Raw genomic sequence first — 21,452 nt, forward strand, 5'->3', positions numbered from 1 at the left:
TTTTATTTTAACTCTTATAATACAGTTCGTTCTGGATACTCTGCACGTGCTGTCTCCCTGAGTGTGTCATGTGGTAGATCTGTCCTGGTCCTCCTCTGCAGCTAATACTGACCACCGGGGGTCGTGTCTGTGCTTTTATATCTTTCTGTCATTGGTTGTGGTGTTGTGTGTTCTGATTTGTCTGTTGGTGTGTCTATCATGATGTGTGTGTTTGAATATCATGACATCCCCTCTTTTTACAAAGATATGTGCCTACGTGGTTATAAATATAATTGTGTCGTGAGTGCATCTAAGAGTGTGTGTGTGTGTTGTGTACAGCGTGTGTATATGACGTAACTATTTACATGGGGCGATGTCGGGTGCGTCACACTAACAAGGTTGTACCATAACAAAACATGGATGCGAGAGAAAAAAAAACTTGAACATTGGTCCGGTCAGACGATATCTGGAACAATAAACAACAACAGGTTATAATACAGAAGTGTTTGACTTTTTGAACGTATGAACAGCGTTATAAGTCCAGTCTAATGGGTGACCGCCTCAAGAATGGGCTGGTCCTCAAGCCGGTTCAGCTGTGGAGATTTGGGGTCACACTGGTTCACCTTGGACTGTTGGTGGTGATGCTGTTGCCGAAGTCTCTACTTTACCATTTGTTGTACTTCGTGCAGTGCTTGGTTTTTTCATTTGTGCAAATATAACATTCAACATCTTTGTTAGTGGTGCCTTGGCTGTGGTTTGGTTCTGGTGGCGATGGAAGGGGCATGATCCGTGGCATCTCCATGAAGTCATCCTTGGGAACCAGTGGAGGATCCGGCGTGTGCGTACGGTTCAGTTGCGAGCGTGGAAGGCGGCGCAAAGCTCGCTGATTGCGCCTACGCACCAATCCATCCGCCCTGCATGCCAGGAACAAGGTGGAGCCTTTTTTCTTTTTATGTTTGTGGTGGACGGCATCTTGTAGCCGATGGGTCGTTGCCATCGAAGTAGCACCATCACTAATATCATGCAAGGCGATGACTGTGCCAGATGTGGAAGTTGGCCGAGACCGTGCACGCTGGTTCCGGCCACCTGCTGTGCCGGAAGGGCGACTCCGCAGAGAAACGTCGAAGCATGTCGCCTTGGAGAGAGAATTGTTGCTCGCATCAACGTCTGGTGATGGCGCGAATTGGTGTGTCCATCTTGGACCGCCGGTGCTGGTTGCCACTGCCGACCCAGTGGGACTGCCACGCGATCCATTCCCTGTCGCCGTGGCATCCGCCGTCACCCTGAGCGTGCCATCACCGAGGCCGCGACACCGCCCGTCCGGAGCAAGGTCTGGCGTGCGCAAATCAGAGTCGGCGCTTGGCTGCTCCCCATCTGGAGTCCGGTCTGCCTTCCGTCGATGCCCCCCGTCCGGAGTCCCAACAGGTTCACTGGAGGCAGCCGAGATTCCCTGAAGCTGCACTTCTGGAGTCGGAACATGCAGGAATGCACCAACCAGTGGAGAGGCTCGAGCCATCGAGGGTGGAAGCGGTGCGCCGCCACCGCAGTCGTCAGTGGTCCCACCGTGATCGTTGAGTGCCTCGGTACGCACTAGGCGAGGTCTGTCACCTTGCACCTTTTGCATGGGAAGTGGGATGCTGTCGTCACTCGTCTCACATCCCGTGGATAGATCCTCATTAGCAGCTTGCTGTTCACTAGGGTTGGGTAAATTGTCAGAGTTTTCATCTGGTGGTGCACACAATGTCGGTGGACTGTCATTGTCTTGCCGTTGTCCTTCATTTGGGCTTTTCTTCTTTGGAATTTTAAATCTTTCCCCAGACATTGCAGAACCTTGTTTATTACCCCCAAATTCTCCCATATGTATGGTCTCGAATATAGGATCCAATGTTTCTATCGACATTGTACTATTTTCCAAAGAACATTCCGTTTCACTTTTCTTCTCAGGTACCTCATATGTATCTTTGTCTAATGTACATGCCTTCATGGTCTCTGGGTCTGATTTTGCTGGGACTGGCATGGTCACAGTCTCTCTTTTACTGTTCTCAATTGCCCACATTATACTCCCCATACATAACTGCTTAATCACTGGGGTTAGTGTGGTACAATGGATAATCGGGTCGACCTTATCTGCATCTTCACCATTAGTGGAAAGCACATTTGGTTCACTTGAAACTGCTGTGGGTTTTAAATTCGTTATCTGGCTACTCGATGTCGGTGTCCTCAGGATTCCTGCTCCAATGTTCTGCTCATTTATCAGTGGAGTGTGTATAGGTTCAATGCAATTAATGTTCCCCTCAAGGTTTGAAGAGTCATTACTGACTAACTGCTGGTCTCCGAAGTTGGGACTTTGCGGCGTTGTGTTGAAGGGAGACATTTGTCCCTGCTGTAGATATGATTCAGGTTGTGTTATTTCCATTACCTGAGGATCAATGTCTTGTCCATTTTTTCGATCCGTACTAAAACACTGGCAATTCTCAGTCTGCTCCTTGCAAGTTAAACATTCAATTAATTTCTTTAGCAAATCCTCAGCATCCTTCTGTGGCCGTGCAGCATTATTAATCTCTGTTCGGCTATAATGATCCTGAAGGTCAGTGCATAAACCTTTTTTCTTCGGGCTTGGACGAGGCGATTCCTTTGGCTTGTCTTCAGTTGGGCTTGAACAGTCTTCAGCGCTGTGCCCTTCATTGTAGCATGAGAGACCGTCATGGTCATGCTGCTGTGTAGTGGAGCATGGTAGGCTGTTATAGCCTTCTTGCTGTTCACGTGAGCATGGCAGACTTGCATCGTCTGCCGCTGGTTGGTCAGGAGAGGTTGCTAGACCCTCATGGTCTTGTTCCTGCAAGGACTGCACATTGGAGTCTTGCGTTGCTTCTATCGTGGAGGCTGTCCACGAGCTCTCTGTGGAGGCTTGTGACACTGGAGTCACTTCTTGTTCGTGCAAGGACTGCGCTCTGGAGTCTTGCGTTGCTTCTATCGTGGAGGCTGTCCACGAGCTCTCTGTGGAGGCTTGTGACATTGGAGTCACTTCTTGTCCGTGCAAGGACTGCGCTCTGGAGTCTTGCATTTCTGCAATTGTGGAGTCTGTCCACGAGCTTGCTGTGGAGGCTTGTGACACTGGAGTCACTTCTGGTTCATGCGAGGACTGCGCTCTGGAGTCTTGCATGTCTTCTTTCATAGAGTCGGGAACGTTGAGCGGGACGTGGACCACGCTCTGTGTGGCAGCAGGGCGCTCTCCGTGTGCTTGCACCGCTCCCTGTCTGCTAATGTCAGGCTGCAGCATCATCCGGTACTGATAAGTTGGGACGTCATATCTGCTGGATTGAAGATCCTCAAATCCGAAAAATGAATCCGCATCTGCGTCGGATTCAATGTGGGGGCCGCCAATGTGCAACATGAAAGGTTCGTCCGAGTCATAGTCGTATAGGACCACGGAGCTATCATTGGGCTCGCGAGGTCCGGAAACACTGTAAAGATCGTCATCGAAGTATTCGAGGTCGGAATCATCGGCTTGTGCGTAGATAACTGCTTGTCGGAGGGTTCTTCGGAGGTCAAATTCATCTCCTGGGTCAATTTGCGGCAATGTGCTGTCATTCCAGGTGAGGGAAGGTTGTTTTACAGCTTTAACAGATTTTTGTTTTTTTGATTTGGGACGTTTCCCTTTTAAATTGGATTTGGGACGTTTCCCCTTTAAATTGGTGCAGTCTGGGGCCTCTGACATCCTGACGCTCGGTATGTAGCACGTAGGAAGCGACTGCGCATGCTCAGATCGCTGTTCCTTTACCGATGGCTGTTTTCTTGACTGCGCATGCGCAGCATTTCGCGCATGCGCAAACGAAACTTCCGGTTCTGCGCACTGCTCGCGCAACTGTGCTAGCGTGATACCTTTAGCAAGATGGCCGCCGACCTCGACCCAGCCCTCTCTCAGGCCCGGGATTTCGGCCTCTGGGAATTCGGGCTCCGGGATCCCAGCCACGAGGTGAGTACTGCAGCTTTTCTTACCTTTACTTGCCGATTGGATTGCGTTTTCTTCACAGTACTTGGAGAATTTGTCCAGGACTGCCTGGTAATCGTACCTTTGCTGCCTCCTGAAGAACCTGAACCTTGTGAATATTTCTCTTGCCCTTGCACCGACGATGGTGAGGAGAAATTCAATTTTTTCGCTATCATCCAGGTCTTTGAGTTCAGCTGCCACCAGGAACAATTCGAACACTTGCCGGAATCGCCGCCAGTTTTCGCGGAGATCGCCGTAGCACTGGAGCAGCTGCGGAACCGGGAGCTCTATCATTTTGCCTGGGCACTGCTGGTTGTCTGTGTACACTGAGGTATGCCGGCAGGTATCGATCCACTCCTGTACCATGTGGTGTTGGGTGCTCTGGTGCACAGATGAGCCAACACAGTTGTATGTGGTACAACTCTATTTTATTTTAACTCTTATAATACAGTTCGTTCTGGATACTCTGCACGTGCTGTCTCCCTGAGTGTGTCGTGTGGTAGATCTGTCCTGGTCCTCCTCTGCAGCCAATACTGACCACCGGGGGTCGTGTCTGTGCTTTTATATCTTTCTGTCATTGGTTGTGGTGTTGTGTGTTCTGATTTGTCTGTTGGTGTGTCTATCATGATGTGTGTGTTTGAATATCATGACAGAGAGGAGGCCAGGTGGTTGCAGGCATCACTTTTAGAGCAGAGGCACAGGGTGTTTAGGGCCAGCAGAGAGGGCAAAGACCATGTCCCTGCATCTGGGGACACTGGAGCTTCCGCGAGATGAGGAGTATTGTGGATAGCACGTATAGAGAGGTGGTCATACCGCAGGCTCAGACTCCACAGGCAGGAAGGGAATGGATGACCACCAGGCAGAGCAAGAGGGCTAGGCTCCAAGTGTGGCTCTGCTGGACAGCAGGGGAGGAAAAGGGCAAAGTGAGCTATAGTGGTGGGGGATTCAGTAGTGAGGAGAACTGACGGGCGTTTCTGTGGTCACAAGCATGACTCCAGAATGATATGTTGGCTCCCTGGTGCCAGGGTCAAAGATGTCTTGGAGCGACTACAGGGCATTCTGAAAGAGGAGGGTGAACAGCCAGAGGTCATAGTACAGGTACAAATGACATAGCTGGAAAGAGGGTTGAGGTCCTGCAACGTGAATTTAGGGAGGTAGGCAGAAGGTTAAAAAGCAGGACCTCTAATGTTCGGATATCGAGATTACTTCCTGTGCCACGGGTGAGTGAGTATAGAAAGAAGAAGATAGGTCAGATAAACGTGTGGCTAGAGGGATGGTGCAGAAAGGAGGGCTTTAGATACTGAATCATTGGGATTGTTTCTGGGGCAGTTGAGACCTGTATAAGTGGAATGGGTTGCACTTCAATTGGAGGGGGACAAATATCCCAGCAGGGAGTTTTGTTCATTCTACTGAAATTGAAAGGGGGATGGGATCCAAAGTAACAGTACAGTGGGTGAGAAGATTGAGTCAAACATAATAATTTTTATTATTATCACAAGTAGGCTTACATTAACACTGCAATGAAGTTACTGTGAAAATCATAGAGGATAAACCAGGCAAGTCCAGTGGGCAGAGCAGAGAGGGGTATGATGAGGCACATGGGAGGATTGGTAGGCTCAACTGTATTTATTTCAATGCAAGGAGCCTGACTGTAAGACTGGTGAATTCAGAGAGTTGATCTGAATTATGGCATTATTGCAATCACGGAAACTTAGTTGAAAAAAGGGCAGGACTGGCAACTGAATGTTCCAGAGTATAGAAGTTTCAGGCGTGATAGAAGAGGAGGTAAAAGAGGAAGAGGAATTGCATTATTGATTAGGGAGAAAATCTCGGCAGTACTCATGGATGATATCTTAGTAGTTCTTCAAATGAGAACCCTAGATGTCAAGGAATACCCAGGGTTGGATAAGGGAAAAAAGAAGGAGGCTCATGGCAGTTACTGTGGGCCTAAACACCAGAAGCCCTAGAGGAATTTAGAAAGTGCAAGGGGGTTACTTAAGAAAGAAATTAGGAGAGTGAAGAGGGGGTGTGAAAAAGCACTGGCAGGTAAAATAAAGGAAAATCTAAAGGTGTTTTATAAGTATATTAAGGGCAGGAGGTTGACCAGGGTAAGAGTCGGGCCCATTAGGGACCAATGTGGCAATTTGTGTGTGGAACTGGAAGATATAGGCGAGGTTTTAAATGAGTACCTTGCATCTGTGTTCACTATGGAAAAGGATAATGTAGGTATAGAAGTCAGGGAGGCACATTTGTGATTTACTTGAACAACTTAACATTGAGAAGGAGGAGGTATTAACAGTTTTAACGGGCCTAAAAATAGATAAATCCCCAGGGTCAAGTGAGATGTATCCCAGGTTGCTGTGGGAGGCAAGGGAGGAGACAAAAATGTTCAAATTGTCTCTGGCCACAGGAGAGGTGCCAGAGGATGGAGGACACTAATGTGGTGCCATTATTCAAGAAATTACAGGCCAGTGAGTCTCGTCTAACTTCATTGGTAGGGAAACTACTGGAAAACATTCTGAGGGACAGAATTAATCTCCACTTGGAGAGGCAAGGATTAATCAAGGATAGTCAGCATGGTTTTTGTCAAAGGGAGATCGTGTCTTACAAATTTGATTTAATTTTTTGAGGAAGTGACTAGGTGTGTAGATGAGGGTAGTGTGGTTAATGTAGTTTACATGGACTTTAGTAAGGCTTTTGACAAGGTCCCACATAGGAGGCTGATGAAGAAGGGAATCCCTGGATCCAAAACTGGCTTAGTGGTAGGAGGCAGAGGGTGATGGTAGTAGGTTGCTTTTGTGACTGGAATCCTGTGTCCGGTAGGGATTGGTTCTGGGTCCCTTGTTGTTTGTAGTATACATTAATGATCTAGATGTGAATGTAAGAAGTATGATAAGTAAGTTCGCAGATGACACAAAAATTGGTGGTTTGGTAAATAGTGAGGAGCAATGCCTTGGATTACAGGTCTGGTTAGATGAGCAGAAAGAAGACTGGCAAATGCAATTTAACCATGAAAAGTGTGAGGTAATGCATTTTGGAAGGACTAACAAGGCAAGGGAATACACAATGAATGGTCGGACTCTAGGAAGTACAGAGGATCAAAGGGTCCTTGATGTGCAGGTTCACAGATTTCTGAAGGTGGCAGAACAGGTAGATAAGGTGGTTAAGAAGGCCTATGGGATTCTTGCCTTTATTAAACGAGGGATTGAATATAAGAGCAGGGAGGTTATGCTGGAGCTGTATAAAACACTGGTTAGGTCCCAGCTGGAGTATTGTGTACAGTCCTGGTCATCACACTACAGAAAGGAAGTGATTGCAATGGAGAGGGTGCAGAGGAGATTCACTAGGACGTTGCCTGGGCTGAATCGTTTCAGCTATCACGATAGATTGGATAGGCTGGGGTTGTTTTCCCTGGAGCAGAGAAAGCTGAGGGGGACCTGACTGAGGTGTATAAAATTATGAGGAACATAGGGTGTATGGATAGGTACTTTTTCCCCTTAGTGGGGGAGTCAATAACCAGGGGGGCATAGACGTTTCACCAAGAGGGTGATTGGAATCTTGGAACTCACTGCCTGAAAGGATGGTAGAGGTGGGAACCCTCACAACTTTTAAGAACTATTTAGATGAGCACTTGAAATGCCACAGCATACAAGGCTACTGACCAAGTGCTGGAAAATGGGATTAGAATAGTTAGGTGCTTGATGGTCAACTTGGACACAATGGGCCAAAGGGCCTCTTTCTGTGCTGTAATAATATATGACTCTATGATCCTATCTAGACGTGTTTCACATTGGTTGCTACTTAAGGGGTAAGCCAGCACAATATTGCAATTGTTAATTGATCTCGTGTGGGACTGGGAAACTTGGCCACTTCTAGCCTTGCCCACCATGCGCACATGTCACACATAAAATTATGGCCAATGAATTACTATTGAAGTGTAGTTGCTGTCCTCATGGAGGAAGAGAGAAATGCAGGGGGTACAGTCTGCATATGGATGACCATTATTGAAGGTTTCTAGTCTGGTCAAAGAATAAAGTATAGTTCATGGCTGTAAATGTTGTTTTAAGTCCCAGTGGAACAATCCAGTAGCCCAGTTCTTCCCTTTTTTATGGCCTAGATTGACTTACCTATGTACTATGCACGTAGATTTCCCCAAGCTGTCCCAGTGGCCCTGGTCAACAGAAGATATTCAGTAGCAGTTATGTTCTTCTGTTCAATGTAAATCTACCTGCCACCCAACAAGGATTAGTGAAACAATAATGCGGGACCTTTATTTGAAGATACAACTATATAGCTACCAGCTAACTAGGAGGCAAAGAATTTGGGAGCGATTCAACAGTCGCATTGTGCTTGGCACAGATCCAGGTACACTGAATAAATAGCTGGAGAGGCCAAAATCGAGATTTGTGCCCGGTGCAAACCATTTTGTAATTCGCTCGGCCACCTCCCAATGGTGAGTTCTGTATCTCGCCCACAAATGGCGAGAATATAATTAACCCTAATTTGCATTCATTTCAATCTCATTAACGAGATTGAAGTCAAATGCAGTGGCCTCCTGGGAATTACCCGACTCCCAGCAGGAAGTCATGCAGGCATCATTTAGTACTCCTTTTCAAAAACGGGAAGCTGGTGCAATGCTTCTGAGGGGAAGTGAGGAGGTGCGTAGCCCTTTCCATTTTCCAGCATGCAGCTTAAGGGTACTGGAGCTGCTGCCCTAGAGGTCTGGGTGGTGGTGGGCCCTTCAGGGGAATTGAGCCTGGTCAGGGGGCTGGAGCGTTCCAGGTCGGGGGTTGCTCCGGGCCAGGGGGGTGAGGGGTTTTGCGTCTGGGAGGCCTTAAAGCCATCTTGAAATATTGTGGAGACCCATAAATGGGGTAACCACAGCTTCAGCCTGTCTGTCCCACCAAACTCTTCCAAGGCAGAGCACTGCTGCAGTTTCCCACCTCCAAATCAATTTCACCCTGTTTGACTGTGAGCAACCTCGAGCTTCACAGCTAAATGAGGAATTAGCCTTGTTAGTCGTGAGAGCACTTCATACTCCTGAACTCTCAAGTGCCTCCTCGAAGGCATTGTGCCATGTCTCAGTACATTGCACGCGAGCAACCTTGAATGCCTGAACTGTGTGCCTGTACTCTAGGAGTGTCAGCACCATAGAGGCAGCTGTCAACAATCAAACAATAAAGAGCAAGGCTTCATTACTGAGGACCCTCTGGCGGCCAAAGTATAAGTGTCTGGATGAGCAGAGGGCACCCGAGCACGGCTGCCCTAATGTTCTTGGCTGAGGTGTGGGGTCTAGAGGGTCCTGATGTGTCCAGGGGTGAGTGTGCAGAGCAAGGTTTGCCAGCACAACTGGTTTGCTGGATAGCACTCTGGGAAAAAGGCGGGGCAGTCACGGTAAGGGTGGGGAGGCTTGGGGGATTTGAGGGTCCCGGATGGAAGCCTCAACTGTTTGCTGGTTTCTCTCCTCCAATTCCTTCCAGATAAAACAATGTGGATCTTGTGGAGGCTGCCCTCACTGTGCTTGTTCCCTCACTGTACTAACTTTAGTGTTCACTGCGCAGAATGCAGGTGGGGGCTTGAGTTTAGTTTGGACTTAGTCAGGATGAAAGCAGCTGGAAGGTTTGCCTAGCTTGTAGCTGAATGAAGAAACCTATGGTGGTCCTCACAGTGGCAAAAACAGTCAGCAGAGTTAGAGGGGAAGATGTAAGATGATATTTGGGTATCTGCTGGCAACCCTAACAAGGGCTTGAGCCATCTGCAGTCATGGGGTACGTAAAGAAAAAGAGGGAGGATCACGTGATCAAAAAGCTAATGGAAGGACCCCCATAGAATGCTGCTTTTCAAAAATGCATTTACGAGATGTGGGTGTCGCCGATTAGGCCAGCATTTCTTGCCCATCCTTACTTGCCCTTCAGAAGGTGGTGGTGAATTGCCTTCCTAAACCGCTACAATCCCTGAGGTGTAGATACATCCACTGTGCTATTAGGAAGGGAATTCCAGGATGTTGCCCCAGTGACAGTGAAGGAACAGCGATATATTTCCAAGTCAGGGTGGTGAGTGACTTGGAGGGGAATCTCCAGGTGATGGTGGTTCCCAGGTATCTGCTGCTCTCGAACTTCTAGATGGTAGTGCTTTGGGAGGTGCTATCTAAGGAACCTTGGTGAGTTACTGCAGTCCATTTTGTGGATGGTACACACATTGCCACTGTTTGTCGGTGGTGGAGGGTTGAATGTTTGTGGAAGGTGTAGCAATCAAGTGGGCTGCTTTGTCCAGGGTGGTGTTGAGCTTCTTGACTGTTGTTGGCGGGGTGGGGTGGGGGATTGCTGGAGTCTATAATAAAGGATAGGATAACTGAACACCTCGAGATTCATGACAAAATCTCGGTGAATATTTTGAAGAGGTGACTGAGGCAATGGACAGGAGAATGTCTATGGATGTTGTTTAAATGGACTTCCAGATGTATTTGATAAAGTCCCATATAAGAAACTGTTAACTAAGGTAGAAGCCCACTGAGTTGAGGGAAAATAACAGACATGGCTGAGAAATTGGTTGAGTGGCAGGTAATAGAGATTAGGAATAATAGGTAGGTACTCAAATTGGCAGGATGTGACTAGTGGTGTTAGGGCCTCAATTGTTCACATTATTCAGTAAAGATGTGGATAATGGCATAGATAGTCACATATCCAAATTTGCTGATGACACAAAGTTGGGTGGCATTGTAGACAGTGTATATGATAACATAAAATTTCAATAGGATATTGATAGACTAGGTGAATGGGCAAAACTGTGGCACATGGATTTCAATGTAAGCAAGTATGAGCTTAAGCATTTTGGACCAAAAAAGGATAGATCGAGGTACTTTTCTAGATGGTATTGATGTGTTGGGTGTTCTGGATCACATACAGGTCACCAACACTTGAAGTAGTGCAACACTATTTTATTACAAGGTTAACTATTTAAACATACTTGAACTGTGGGTAAATACGATACTAGCTTTAACTAAAGACCTTTGCCTTGTCCTAACCAGTTGATGCACTCAGCACATGGTGAATGTCTGTGTTGCAGGCTGTGAGCTCTGTGCTCCTAGCTAGCTGCTACTCGAATGAGCGGGAACTCGGATGCCCCTGTCTTTATAGTGCGTGTGCTCTCACTGGTGATTGGCTGCGGTGTTGTGTATGTTAATTGGTCCCACTGTGTGTCCATCAGTGTGTGTCTGCACCATGATATACTGGTGTATAGTATGACATGCCCCCTTTTATATTAAAAAAATGTGCCTGCGTGACAATAAATAGTGTGTGGCGAATGTTCCTGACCACGTGTGTGCGAAATATTTACAGGACTATGTACATAAAGCTAAGCTATTTACATGGGAAGGTGCCTGGTGCAGAAAAAACAGTGTGTCACACAAGTAACAAGATGAACACTATATACAAACCACTTGAACGATTAAACGGAAGAACAGACCAGAGAGTCCATTAGTGCACAAAGTTCACAAATTAAGTCTCTGAGGTGGGCGACAAATTCTGGTTGACCGCCTCAATGGTGGGTCAGGAGCCACCGGCTCAAGAGCGGGCTGGACTGCGTCAGAGTGAGGAGGATGCAGAGTAACCGGAATCTCCGCATAGTCCAGGTCAGGGACAACAGGAGGGCGTGGCACTGGCAGAGGATCACGTAGCGAGCGCAGAATGAGACAAAGGGCACGTCGATTACGGCGCCGAATGGAACCATCCGGTAGACGAACCAGGAACGAGTGGGGAGCCACCTGCCGAAGAACCACAGCAGTTGCAGACTAGCCACCATCCAGAAGATGGATGCGGATGTTGTCATCTGGAGCCAGAGCAGGGAGATCAGCTGCATGGGAGTCATGAGCCGTCTTGTGCTGTGCACAAGACAGTTGCATTTGTTGAAGGACCGGAACGTGGTCGAGGTCTGGGACGTGAATGGACGGCTCCGTCGTCCTCAGGGTGCGACCCATGAGCAGCTGGGCTGGCGACAGGCCAGTGGACAGTGGGGCCGAGCGATAGGCCAGCAGGGTGAGGTAGAAGTCGGATCCCGCATCGGCAGCCTTGCAGAGGAGCCGTTTGACTATGTGGACGCCCTTCTCCGCTTTGCCATTGGATTGGGGGTACAGGGGACTGGATGTCACATGCACAAAGTTGTACCTCCTGGCAAAGTTGGACCATTCCTGGCTTGCGAAGCAGGGGCCATTGTCCGACATCACAGTGAGTGGGATGCCGTGACGAGCAAAGGTGTCCTTACAGGCACGGATGACTGCAGACGATGTGCTGTCCTGCAAACGTACCACCTCCGGGTAGTTTGAAAAATAGTCTACAATCAGAACATAGTCCCTGCCCAGCGCGTGGAACAGGTCGATGCCGACCTTGGACCAAGGGGACGTGACCAACTCATGGGGCTGTAGGGTCTCACGTGGTTGGGCAGGCTGGAACCGCTGACAGGTGGGGCAGTTGAGCACTGTGTTGGCGATGTCGTCATTGATGCCGGGCCAGTACACTGCCTCTCGGGCCCGTCGGCGGCACTTCTCCACGCCAAGATGGCCCTCGTGTAGCTGTTCCAAGACAAGCTGGTGCATGCTGTGCGGGATAACAATGCGGTCCAGCTTCAGGAGGACACCATCGACTACCGCCAGATTGTCTCTGATGTTGTAGAACTGCGGGCATTGGCCCTTGGGCCACCCGTCTGTTCGATGGCGCATGACACGCTGTAGCAGGGGGTCAGCCGCAGTCTCGCGGCAAATGTGGACGAGGCGTTCATCCATGGCCGGTAGATTGGAGACCACGAAGGCCACATAGGCGTCAACCTGGCAGACTAATCCCGCTGGGTCACACGGGGTGTTGACTGCCCTGGACAGAGCGTCGGCTATGATCAGGTCTTTGCCTGGGGTGTATACGAGCTGGAAGTCTTATCGCGGAGTTTGAGCAGAATGCGCTGGAGGCGAGGCGTCATGTCGTTCAAGTCTTTTTGTATTATATTGACCAGCAGGCGATGGTCGGTCTTGACGGTGAATTGGGGAAGGCCGTACACATAATCATGAAACTTGACGACACCGGTCAAAAGGCCCAGGCACTCCTTTTCTATCTGCGCGTAGCGCTGTTCCGTGGGGGTCATGGCGCGTGACGCATATGCAACGGGGGCTCATGATGAGGCCTCATTGCGTTGCAGGAGCACTGCCCCAATGCCAGATTGGCTGGCATTGGTCGAAATTTTTGTCTCTTTCGCTGGATCAAAAAAGGCCAATACCGGGGCCGTAGTAAGTTTGGTTTTAATTTCTCTCCATGTGTGCTCGTGAGCAGGAAGCCATTGGAAATCTGTTGTATTCCTGACCAGGTTCCTGAGAGCTGTGGTATGAGAGGCGAGGTTAGGGATGAGCTTCCCTCGGACGTTGACCATGCCCAGAAATTGGAGGACCGCCTTCTTGTCCTCTGGCTTTTTCATGGCTGTGATGGCAGCCACCTTGTCCGCATACCCAACAGGGAGATGTGGTCCCCTAGGAACTTGAGTTCCGTCTGACCGAAGGAGCATTTGGCTCTGTTGAGGCGTAGGCCCTGCTCCCGTATGCGTTTGAACACGAGCTGGAGGCGACTGATATGCTCCTGGTGGACCAAATGATTATGTCGTCGACATAGATGCGAACACCTTCAATGCCTTCCACCATTTGTTCCATGATCCTGTGGAACACTTCTGACGCCGATATGATCCCAAACGGCATCCTGTTGTAACAATATCTGCCAAAAGGGGTGTTAAAGGTACACAGTTTCCTGCTGGATCTGTCTAGTTGAATTTGCCAGAATCCTTTTGAGGCGTCAAGTTTGGTGAAGAGCTTGGCGCGAGCCACCTCGCATGTGATCTCTTCGCGCTTGGGGATTGGGTAATGCTCCCTCATTGTGTTGCGATTCAGATCCTTTGGATCAATGCAGATTCTGAGCTCGCCGGAAGGCTTTTTTACGCACACCATGGAACTGACCCAGTCGGTTGGTTCCGGAACTCTGGAGATCACTCCCTGGTTTTGGAGGTCCTGCAGCTGCTGCTTGAGGCGGTCCTTGAGGGGCGCTGGGACTCTGTGAGGTGCATGCACCACAGGCGTGGCATTCTGTTTGAGTAGGATCTTGTAAGTATATGGGAGTATGCCCATGCCTTCGAAGACGTTGCGGTGCTGGTCGATGATGGCGTTGAGTTGTGCCCTGAAGTCAGCATCCTGGAAGGCAGACGCGTCATCAGGAGAGAGAGAGTGAACTCTTTGAACGAGATTTAGCAGCTTGTGCGCCAAGCAGAGTCCTTCGAGGAGCCCACGATCTCGAAAGAAAGAATGGCTTTTCGTGACTTGTGCGTCACTTCGAGTTGGCATGAGCCGGTAGCAGGAAAGATGTTGCCATTGTCGTCCAATAGCTGGCAGGCCGATGGGAGAATGGTTGGTTTGACATAAAGGCTTTGGAAAGCAGGTCACGCCATGAGATTGGCGGAGGCACCAATGTCCAGGCGGAATCGTATTTGGGACCAGTTGACTGTAAGGGTGGCACACCACTCATCGTCTGGATCGATGCTGTATACCGACAGCGGCTGGTGTCTTTGCTTCGGGGACAGCCTGTTTTTCGTTACGACATCGACTTGAAAAGGCGCCTTCGGGTCCTCGGTGTCACTGCTGTGCGGGAGGTCGGAATCGGACTCAGTGACCGTGGGTTGAATTGCCCGAACATTCCTGCGAGGCTGGCTGAAGCGATATGAATTGAAGGCCGAGCTGCTCGACAGCAGGCAGCATAGTGGCCAAGTCTTCCACATCGTAGGCATTGTCGAGATTTTGTGGGGCATTGCCACTTTAAGTGGGCGGAGCCACAGTTGCCGCACGTCGTGACGACAGCACGTTTGCTGCGCCACCGTGCATGTGCGGTGCGGTCATGCGTGGTGCGCGCCTGCGCATTACGTTCCTCCACGTCACCTTCCCGTCGTTTGGTGCGTACAAGCGTGTGAATCCGTGAAAAACACGCAAAATGGCCACCCTCATCCAGGCTGAGGCCCTGGAGGTGCTCAATCACTTGGACCCGTTCCGCCTCGTGGGGACCTTGCCGCTCCGTTTCAGCCGCTTGTATATGGGAGTACCGACTGGTGACATTTTCATGTAAGACACAGGTCTCGATGGCGGTCGCTAGGGTGAGTTGCTTTACTTTGAGGAGCTGCTGACGTAGGGGGTCCGACTGAACACCGAAAATGATCTGGTCGCGTATCATGGAGTCGGAGGTGGGCCCGTAGCTGCAAGATTGCGCAAGGATGCGGAGGTGCGTTAGAAAGGATTGGAAAAGTTTGTCCTTACCCTGCAAACGCTGCTGGAACACGTAGCGCTCAAAATTTTCATTCACCTCTACACTGCAGTGAGTGTCAAATTTGAGGAGAACTGTCTTGAACTTCGTCTTGCCTTCGTCATCTGCAAAGGTGAGAGAGTTGAAAATGTGGATGGCATGGTCCCCGGCCGTGGAGAGGAGAAGAGCAATCTTTCTGGTGTCCGAGGCGCCCTCCCTGTCCGTGGCTTCGAGGAAGAGCTGGAAGCGCTGTTTGAAAATCTTCCAGTTGGCCCCGAGGTTGCCGGTGATGCGGAGCGGCGGCGGCGGGCTGATGTTGTCCATGTTGCAGGATGACGGAATGCTGGCGGAAGGCAGATCACTTGCAGGTAGGTCTAAGAAGTGCTAGTATGCAACCACTCCTGGTATCATGATGTGTTGGGTGTTCTGGATCACATACAGATCACCAACACTTGAAGTAGTGCAACACTATTTTATTAAAAGGTTAACTATTTAAACATACTTGAACTGTGGGTAAATACGATACCAGCTTTAACTAAAGACCTTTGCCTTGTCCTAACCAGTTGATGCACTCAGCACATGGTGAATGTCTGTGTTGCAGGCTGTGACCTCTGTTTTCCTAGCTAGCTGCTACTCGAATGAGCGGGAACTCTGATGCCCCCTGTCTTTATAGTGCGTGTGCTCTCACTGGTGATTGGCTGCGGTGTTGTGTATGTTGATTGGTCCCACTGTGTGTCCATCAGTGTGTGTCTGCACCATGATATGCTGGTGTATATTATGACAGGTATGAGTTAAATTCAGTGGATGTCCAAAACGACTTTGCGGGGGGGGGGGGGGGAGGGGGGGCTGTTTCAGGTGTATCGATCTTTAAAATGCCACGAACAAGTACATAGACATAAAATGCCACGAACAAGTACAGAAAGTAATCAAGCAGGCTAATGGAATTCTGGCCTTTATGCCAAGAGGAGTGGAGTATAAGGATGTAGGAGTTATGTTGCAGCTTTACAAAACCCTGGTTAGACCCCACCTGGAGCACTGTAAGCAGATCTGGGCCCACACCTTAGGAAGGATATTTTGGCCTTGGGGGGAGTGCAATGTAGGTTTACAAGAATGATACCTGGACTTCTAGGGTTAAGTCATGGGGAGAGATTATACACATTAGGCCTGTTTTCTCTAGAATTTAGAAGGCTTAGGAGTGATCTGATCAAAGTCTTCAAGATATAGGTAAGATGGATAAATTGTTTCCACTGGTTGGAAATTCTAGAACTAGGGGGCATAGTCTAAAAATGAGGGCCAGACCATTCAGGACAGATGTTAGAAAGCATTTCTACACACAAAGGATGGTAGAGGTTTGGAACTCTCTTCCACAAATGACAATTGATGCTAGATCAGTTATTAATTTTAAATCTGAGATAGATAAATTTCTGTTAAGTAATGGTATTAAGGGATATGGGCTAAAGGCAGGGGTTAGGCCACAGATCAGCCATGATCTCATTGGATGGCGGAGCAATTCTTTTTGATATGAATAATGTTTGTCTTTATTTAAAAATGTGAAATTTTGTGGTATTGTTCTGTCAGTTAATTGATGGGTGTTCGGATTTCTTCTTTAAATGTTAAAAGTGTCTAATAGGATCATAACACAAACTACAGACATAACGGACGAGAGCCATGGTATGGGACTATTCACAATTGTTCTTTCAAAGAGATAACACTGGCTTGATGAACCAAATAGCTTCCTTCTATGCTGTTTCTTAATTTTATGTCTTTCTGGGAAAGTGTGCCTATGTCCAGGTATTTGTGCATGTATGCCTATATGCAAGGGTGCAGAGTGGCGGAGTGGTTAGCACCGCTGCCTAACGGCGTCGAGGACTCGAGTCACTGTCCACTGTACATTCTCCCCGTGTCTTCCTGGGTCTCACTCCTACAATCTGATGTGGGACCAGATGTGCAGGGTAGGTGGATTGGCTATGCTAAATTGCCCCTTAATTGGGAAAAAAAAATGTATGCCTGTATGTCTCTACGGGGGCGGCACGGTGTGACAGTGGTTAGCACTGCTGCCTCACAGCGCCAGGACCTGGGTTCGATTCCGACCTTGGGTGATTATCTGTGTGGAGTTTGTACCTTCTCCCTGTCTGCATGGGTTTCCTCCGGATGCTCCGGTTTCCTCCCACAGTCTAAAGATGTGCAGGTTAGGTGGATTTGCCATGATGAACTGCCCATAGTGTCCAGGGATGTGCAGGTTAGGTTATGGAGATACGGGGATAGGGGGCAGTGGGCATGGATAGCGTGCTCATTCGCAGGGTTGGTGCAGAGTCGATGGGCCGAATGGCCTTCTGTACTGTAGGGATTCTATGCCTGTGCTGAAGTCCCTGACTGCACAGGTGTGTGTGTGTGTATTTCTGTCTGTGTCCTTTTTGTGTATATAATATGTTGTTCTTCTCTTCCTTGTGGTGCAATGCACAGAACCGGAACCCGTGGACTCTCCCTCATTCTCCTCGTCACTTACCTCTCTACAGTGGGTGGCTGAAATCCTACCACCCAGCATAAAGTTCCAAGGGAGAACCTTCACCCAGCAACTTGAGCACCTCCTGACCCCCCAGGAGCGGTACAGTGTCTGCAAGGCTCTCGAGGGTTTCTTCCAGCACAGGTAGCCATTGGCCAGGTCCATGCTGTTATTACAACCGAGCTTAGCCAGAGTGAAGCTCATTATTAGAGCTTATACAAGAAGAAATGTAATTTTATCTTGCATTAACAAAAACTGTAATCGGCGCTGTAGCTGCTGTGTGCAAATCATATGCAGGTCTGTACTGAAATAATCGCATACACTGTGGGGCCTGTACGGAGAGCAGCGAATCCACTGTGGGGACCTGTATGGAGAGCAGCGTACTCGCTGTGGGGCCTGTATGGAGAGCAGCGTACCCACTGTGGGGGCCTGTATGGAGAGCAGCGTTCTCACTATGGGGCATATATGGAGAGCAGCATTCTAACTATGGGGCCTGTATGGAGAGCAGCATTCTCACTGTGGGGCCTGTATGGAGAGCAGCATACCCACTGTGGGGGCCTGTATGGAGAGCAGCGTACCCACTGTGGGGGCCTGTATGGAGAAAAGCGTACCCGCGGTGGGGGCCTGTATGGAGAGCAGCATTTTCACTGTGGGGCCTGTATGGAGAGCAGCGTACCCACTGTGGGGGCCTGTATGGAGAGCAGCATTTTCACTGTGGGGCCTGTATGGAGAGCAGCATACCCACTGTGGGGGCCTGTATGGAGAGCAGCGTACCCACTGTGGGGGCCTGTATGGAGAGCAGCATACCCGCAGTGGGGGCCTGTATGGAGAGCCGCATATCCACTGTGGGGGCCTGTATGTAGAGCAGCGTACCTACTGTGGGGGCCTGTACGGAGAGCAGCGTACCCACTGTGGGGGCCTGTATGGAGAGCAGCATTCTCACTGTGGGGGCCTGTATGGAGAGCAGCGTACCCACTGTGGGGGCCTGTATGGAGAGCAGCATACCCGTGGTGGGGGCCTGTATGGAGAGCAGCATATCCACTGTGGGGGCCTGTATGTAGAGCAGCGTACCCACTGTGGGGGCCTGTACGGAGAGCAGCGTACCCACTGTGGGGGCCTGTATGGAGAGCAGCATATCCACTGGGAGCCTGTACGGAGAGCAGCCTATCCACTGTGGGGCCTGCACAGAGAGCAGCGTATCCACTGTGGGGCCTGTACGGAGAGCAGTGTATCCACTGTGGGGGCCTGTACGGAGAGCAGCGTACCCACTGTGGGGCCTGTATGTAGAGCAGCGTACCTACTGTGGGGGCCTGTACGGAGAGCAGCGTACCCACTGTGGGGGCCTGTACGGAGAGCAGCGTACCCACTGTGGGGGCCTGTATGGAGAGCAGCATATCCACTGGGAGCCTGTACGGAGAGCAGCCTATCCACTGTGGGGCCTGTACGGAGAGCAGCGTATCCACTGTGGGGCCTGTACGGAGAGCAGCGTATCCACTGTGGGGGCCTGTATGGAGAGCAGCGTACCCACTGTGGGGCCTGTACGGAGAGCAGCATACCCACTGTGGGGGCCTGTATGGAGAGCAGCATACCCGCGGTGGGAGCCTGTATGGAGAGCAGCATACCCACTGTGGGGGCCTGTATGGAGAGCAGCATACCCACTGTGGGGGCCTGTATGGAGAGCAGCATACCCACTGTGGGGGCCTGTATGGAGAGCAGCGTACCCGCGGTGGGGGCCTGTATGGAGAGCAGCGTACCCGCGGTGGGGGCCTGTATGGAGAGCAGCGTACCCGCGGTAGGGGCCTGTATGGAGAGCAGCATACCCGCGGTGGGGGCCTGTATGGAGAGCTGATTTCTCACTGTGGGGGCCTGTATGGAGAGCAGCGTACCTGCGGTAGGGGCCTGTATGGAGAGCGCATATCCATTGTGGGGCCTGAAGAAACATAACAAATAAGAGCATGAGTAGATCATTCGAGCCTGCTTCGCCATTCATTATGATCATGGCTTATCATCCAACTCGGTAATCTGGTCCGCTGGTTTAGCACAGGGCTAAATCGCTGGCTTTTAAAGCAGACCAAGGCAGGCCAGCAGCACGGTTCAAGTACCAGTCTCCCCGATCAGGCGCCGGAATGTGGCTACTAGGGGCTTTTGACAGTAACTTCATTTGAAGCCTACTTGTGACAATAAGCGATTTTCATTTCATTTTATTTTCATTTCTTTCCCCCCATATCCTTTCACCCCTCTAGCCCCAAGAGCTACATCTAACTCCTTGAAAACATACAATGTTTTGGCCTCAACTGTGATCCCTGGATCTGGACTCCCTCAGCTATCGGGATTATCCTGCCTGCATCTACTTTGGACTGGATTTTCCACTTCGCTCCGCCGGTAGTGGACTTCCCGATGAGGCGGGGAATCATGCGTTGTGAAGAAAACGGGATCGGTGCCAAGGGGGTAACTCCTTAGGGGGAGTTCCCCCCCAAAGTCCATCCAAGGGCTATGCTCCCCGTGCCACCAGATCCCACCCCACTACCTCAGCCTCGAGACCCCCTAAACAAAGAGGACCCAACCCCCGCCACCTTCTAAATAAGGGGACCCTTGTCAGGAAGCCCCGCAGAAAAAAAGATCGCTGTCTGGAAAATAGAGTGCAGTCCAGACAGAGGCAGTAGAAATAATTACTGTTGTAGCACTCACCTGGGCAATACACCTGCAGGCTTAGACACAGGAAGAATCCCGTGTCAATTCCTGGGAATGACTACTACTACATTCCTGGGAAGAGAAGGCAGTCAGCTGCGTTTATATCCTTCAGATCCTTGAGCTGCAAGCCATTCATTCATTTTGCTTACTAGGCTGTGATTGACAACTTCCACAATCACACAGCTGTCAGCCTTGTTTCATTCATCTTCCTTCACAGTTGAGTAACTCTGAAGTACTGGAACCACAATGTTTATAAATATCAACCACTTCAAAGAGAATTATGTTATGGCCAGGGTTTAGAGAACTACAAAGTGTATCATGGAGTTTACCTGACCAACAACTTTTAATAGATTGTGGTTATGGGGAGTACCCAGTGGGAGCACCCCATAGGGTGGCCTACTTTCTAGGGGTTTGATGCAACAGATCTACAGTACTTTCAAATTAAAACCATGTTTATTTATGAAATCAGTTAACACTTTATCAACCCACAGTAAACATCTTAACAACTATCAACACCAATGAGACCATAAGACATAGGAGCAGAAGTAAGGCCATTCGGCCCATCGAGTCCACTCCACCATTCAATCATGGCTGATTTCAACTCCATTTACCCGCTTTCTCTCCATAGCCCTTAATTCCTCGAGAAATCAAGAATTTATCAACTTCTGTCTTAAAGACACTCAACGTCCCGGCCTCCACCGCCCTCTGTGGCAATGAATTCCACAGACCCACCACTCTCTGGCTGAAGAAATTTCTCCTCATCTCTGTTCTAAAGTGACTCCCTTTTATTCTAAGGCTGTGCCCCCGGGTCCTAGTCTCCCCTGCTAATGGAAACAACTTCCCTACATCCACCCTATCTAAGCCATTCATTATCTTGTAAGTTTCTATTAGATCTCCCCTCAACCTCCTAAACTCCAATGAATATAATCCCAGGATCCTCAGACGTTCATCGTATGTTAGGCCTACCATTCCTGGGATC

The 21,452-nt window shown here is 49.6% G+C and overlaps 1 protein-coding gene across 2 annotated transcripts in view; it reads left to right on the forward strand.

Annotated features, from left to right (window-relative positions):
- grid2ipb (glutamate receptor, ionotropic, delta 2 (Grid2) interacting protein, b) overlaps positions 1–21,452 on the forward strand; it is a 250,484-nt gene that overhangs the window by 114,943 nt on the left and 114,089 nt on the right. For both annotated transcript variants that reach the window (XM_072481106.1, XM_072481107.1), the window contains one exon: positions 17,743–17,926. In XM_072481106.1, the coding sequence (XP_072337207.1) occupies positions 17,743–17,926 (184 nt within the window). The remainder of the gene's footprint in view (positions 1–17,742; positions 17,927–21,452) is intronic.

This window comes from Scyliorhinus torazame, chromosome 17, assembly GCF_047496885.1.
Source record: "Scyliorhinus torazame isolate Kashiwa2021f chromosome 17, sScyTor2.1, whole genome shotgun sequence".
Lineage (NCBI taxonomy): Eukaryota > Metazoa > Chordata > Chondrichthyes > Carcharhiniformes > Scyliorhinidae > Scyliorhinus > Scyliorhinus torazame.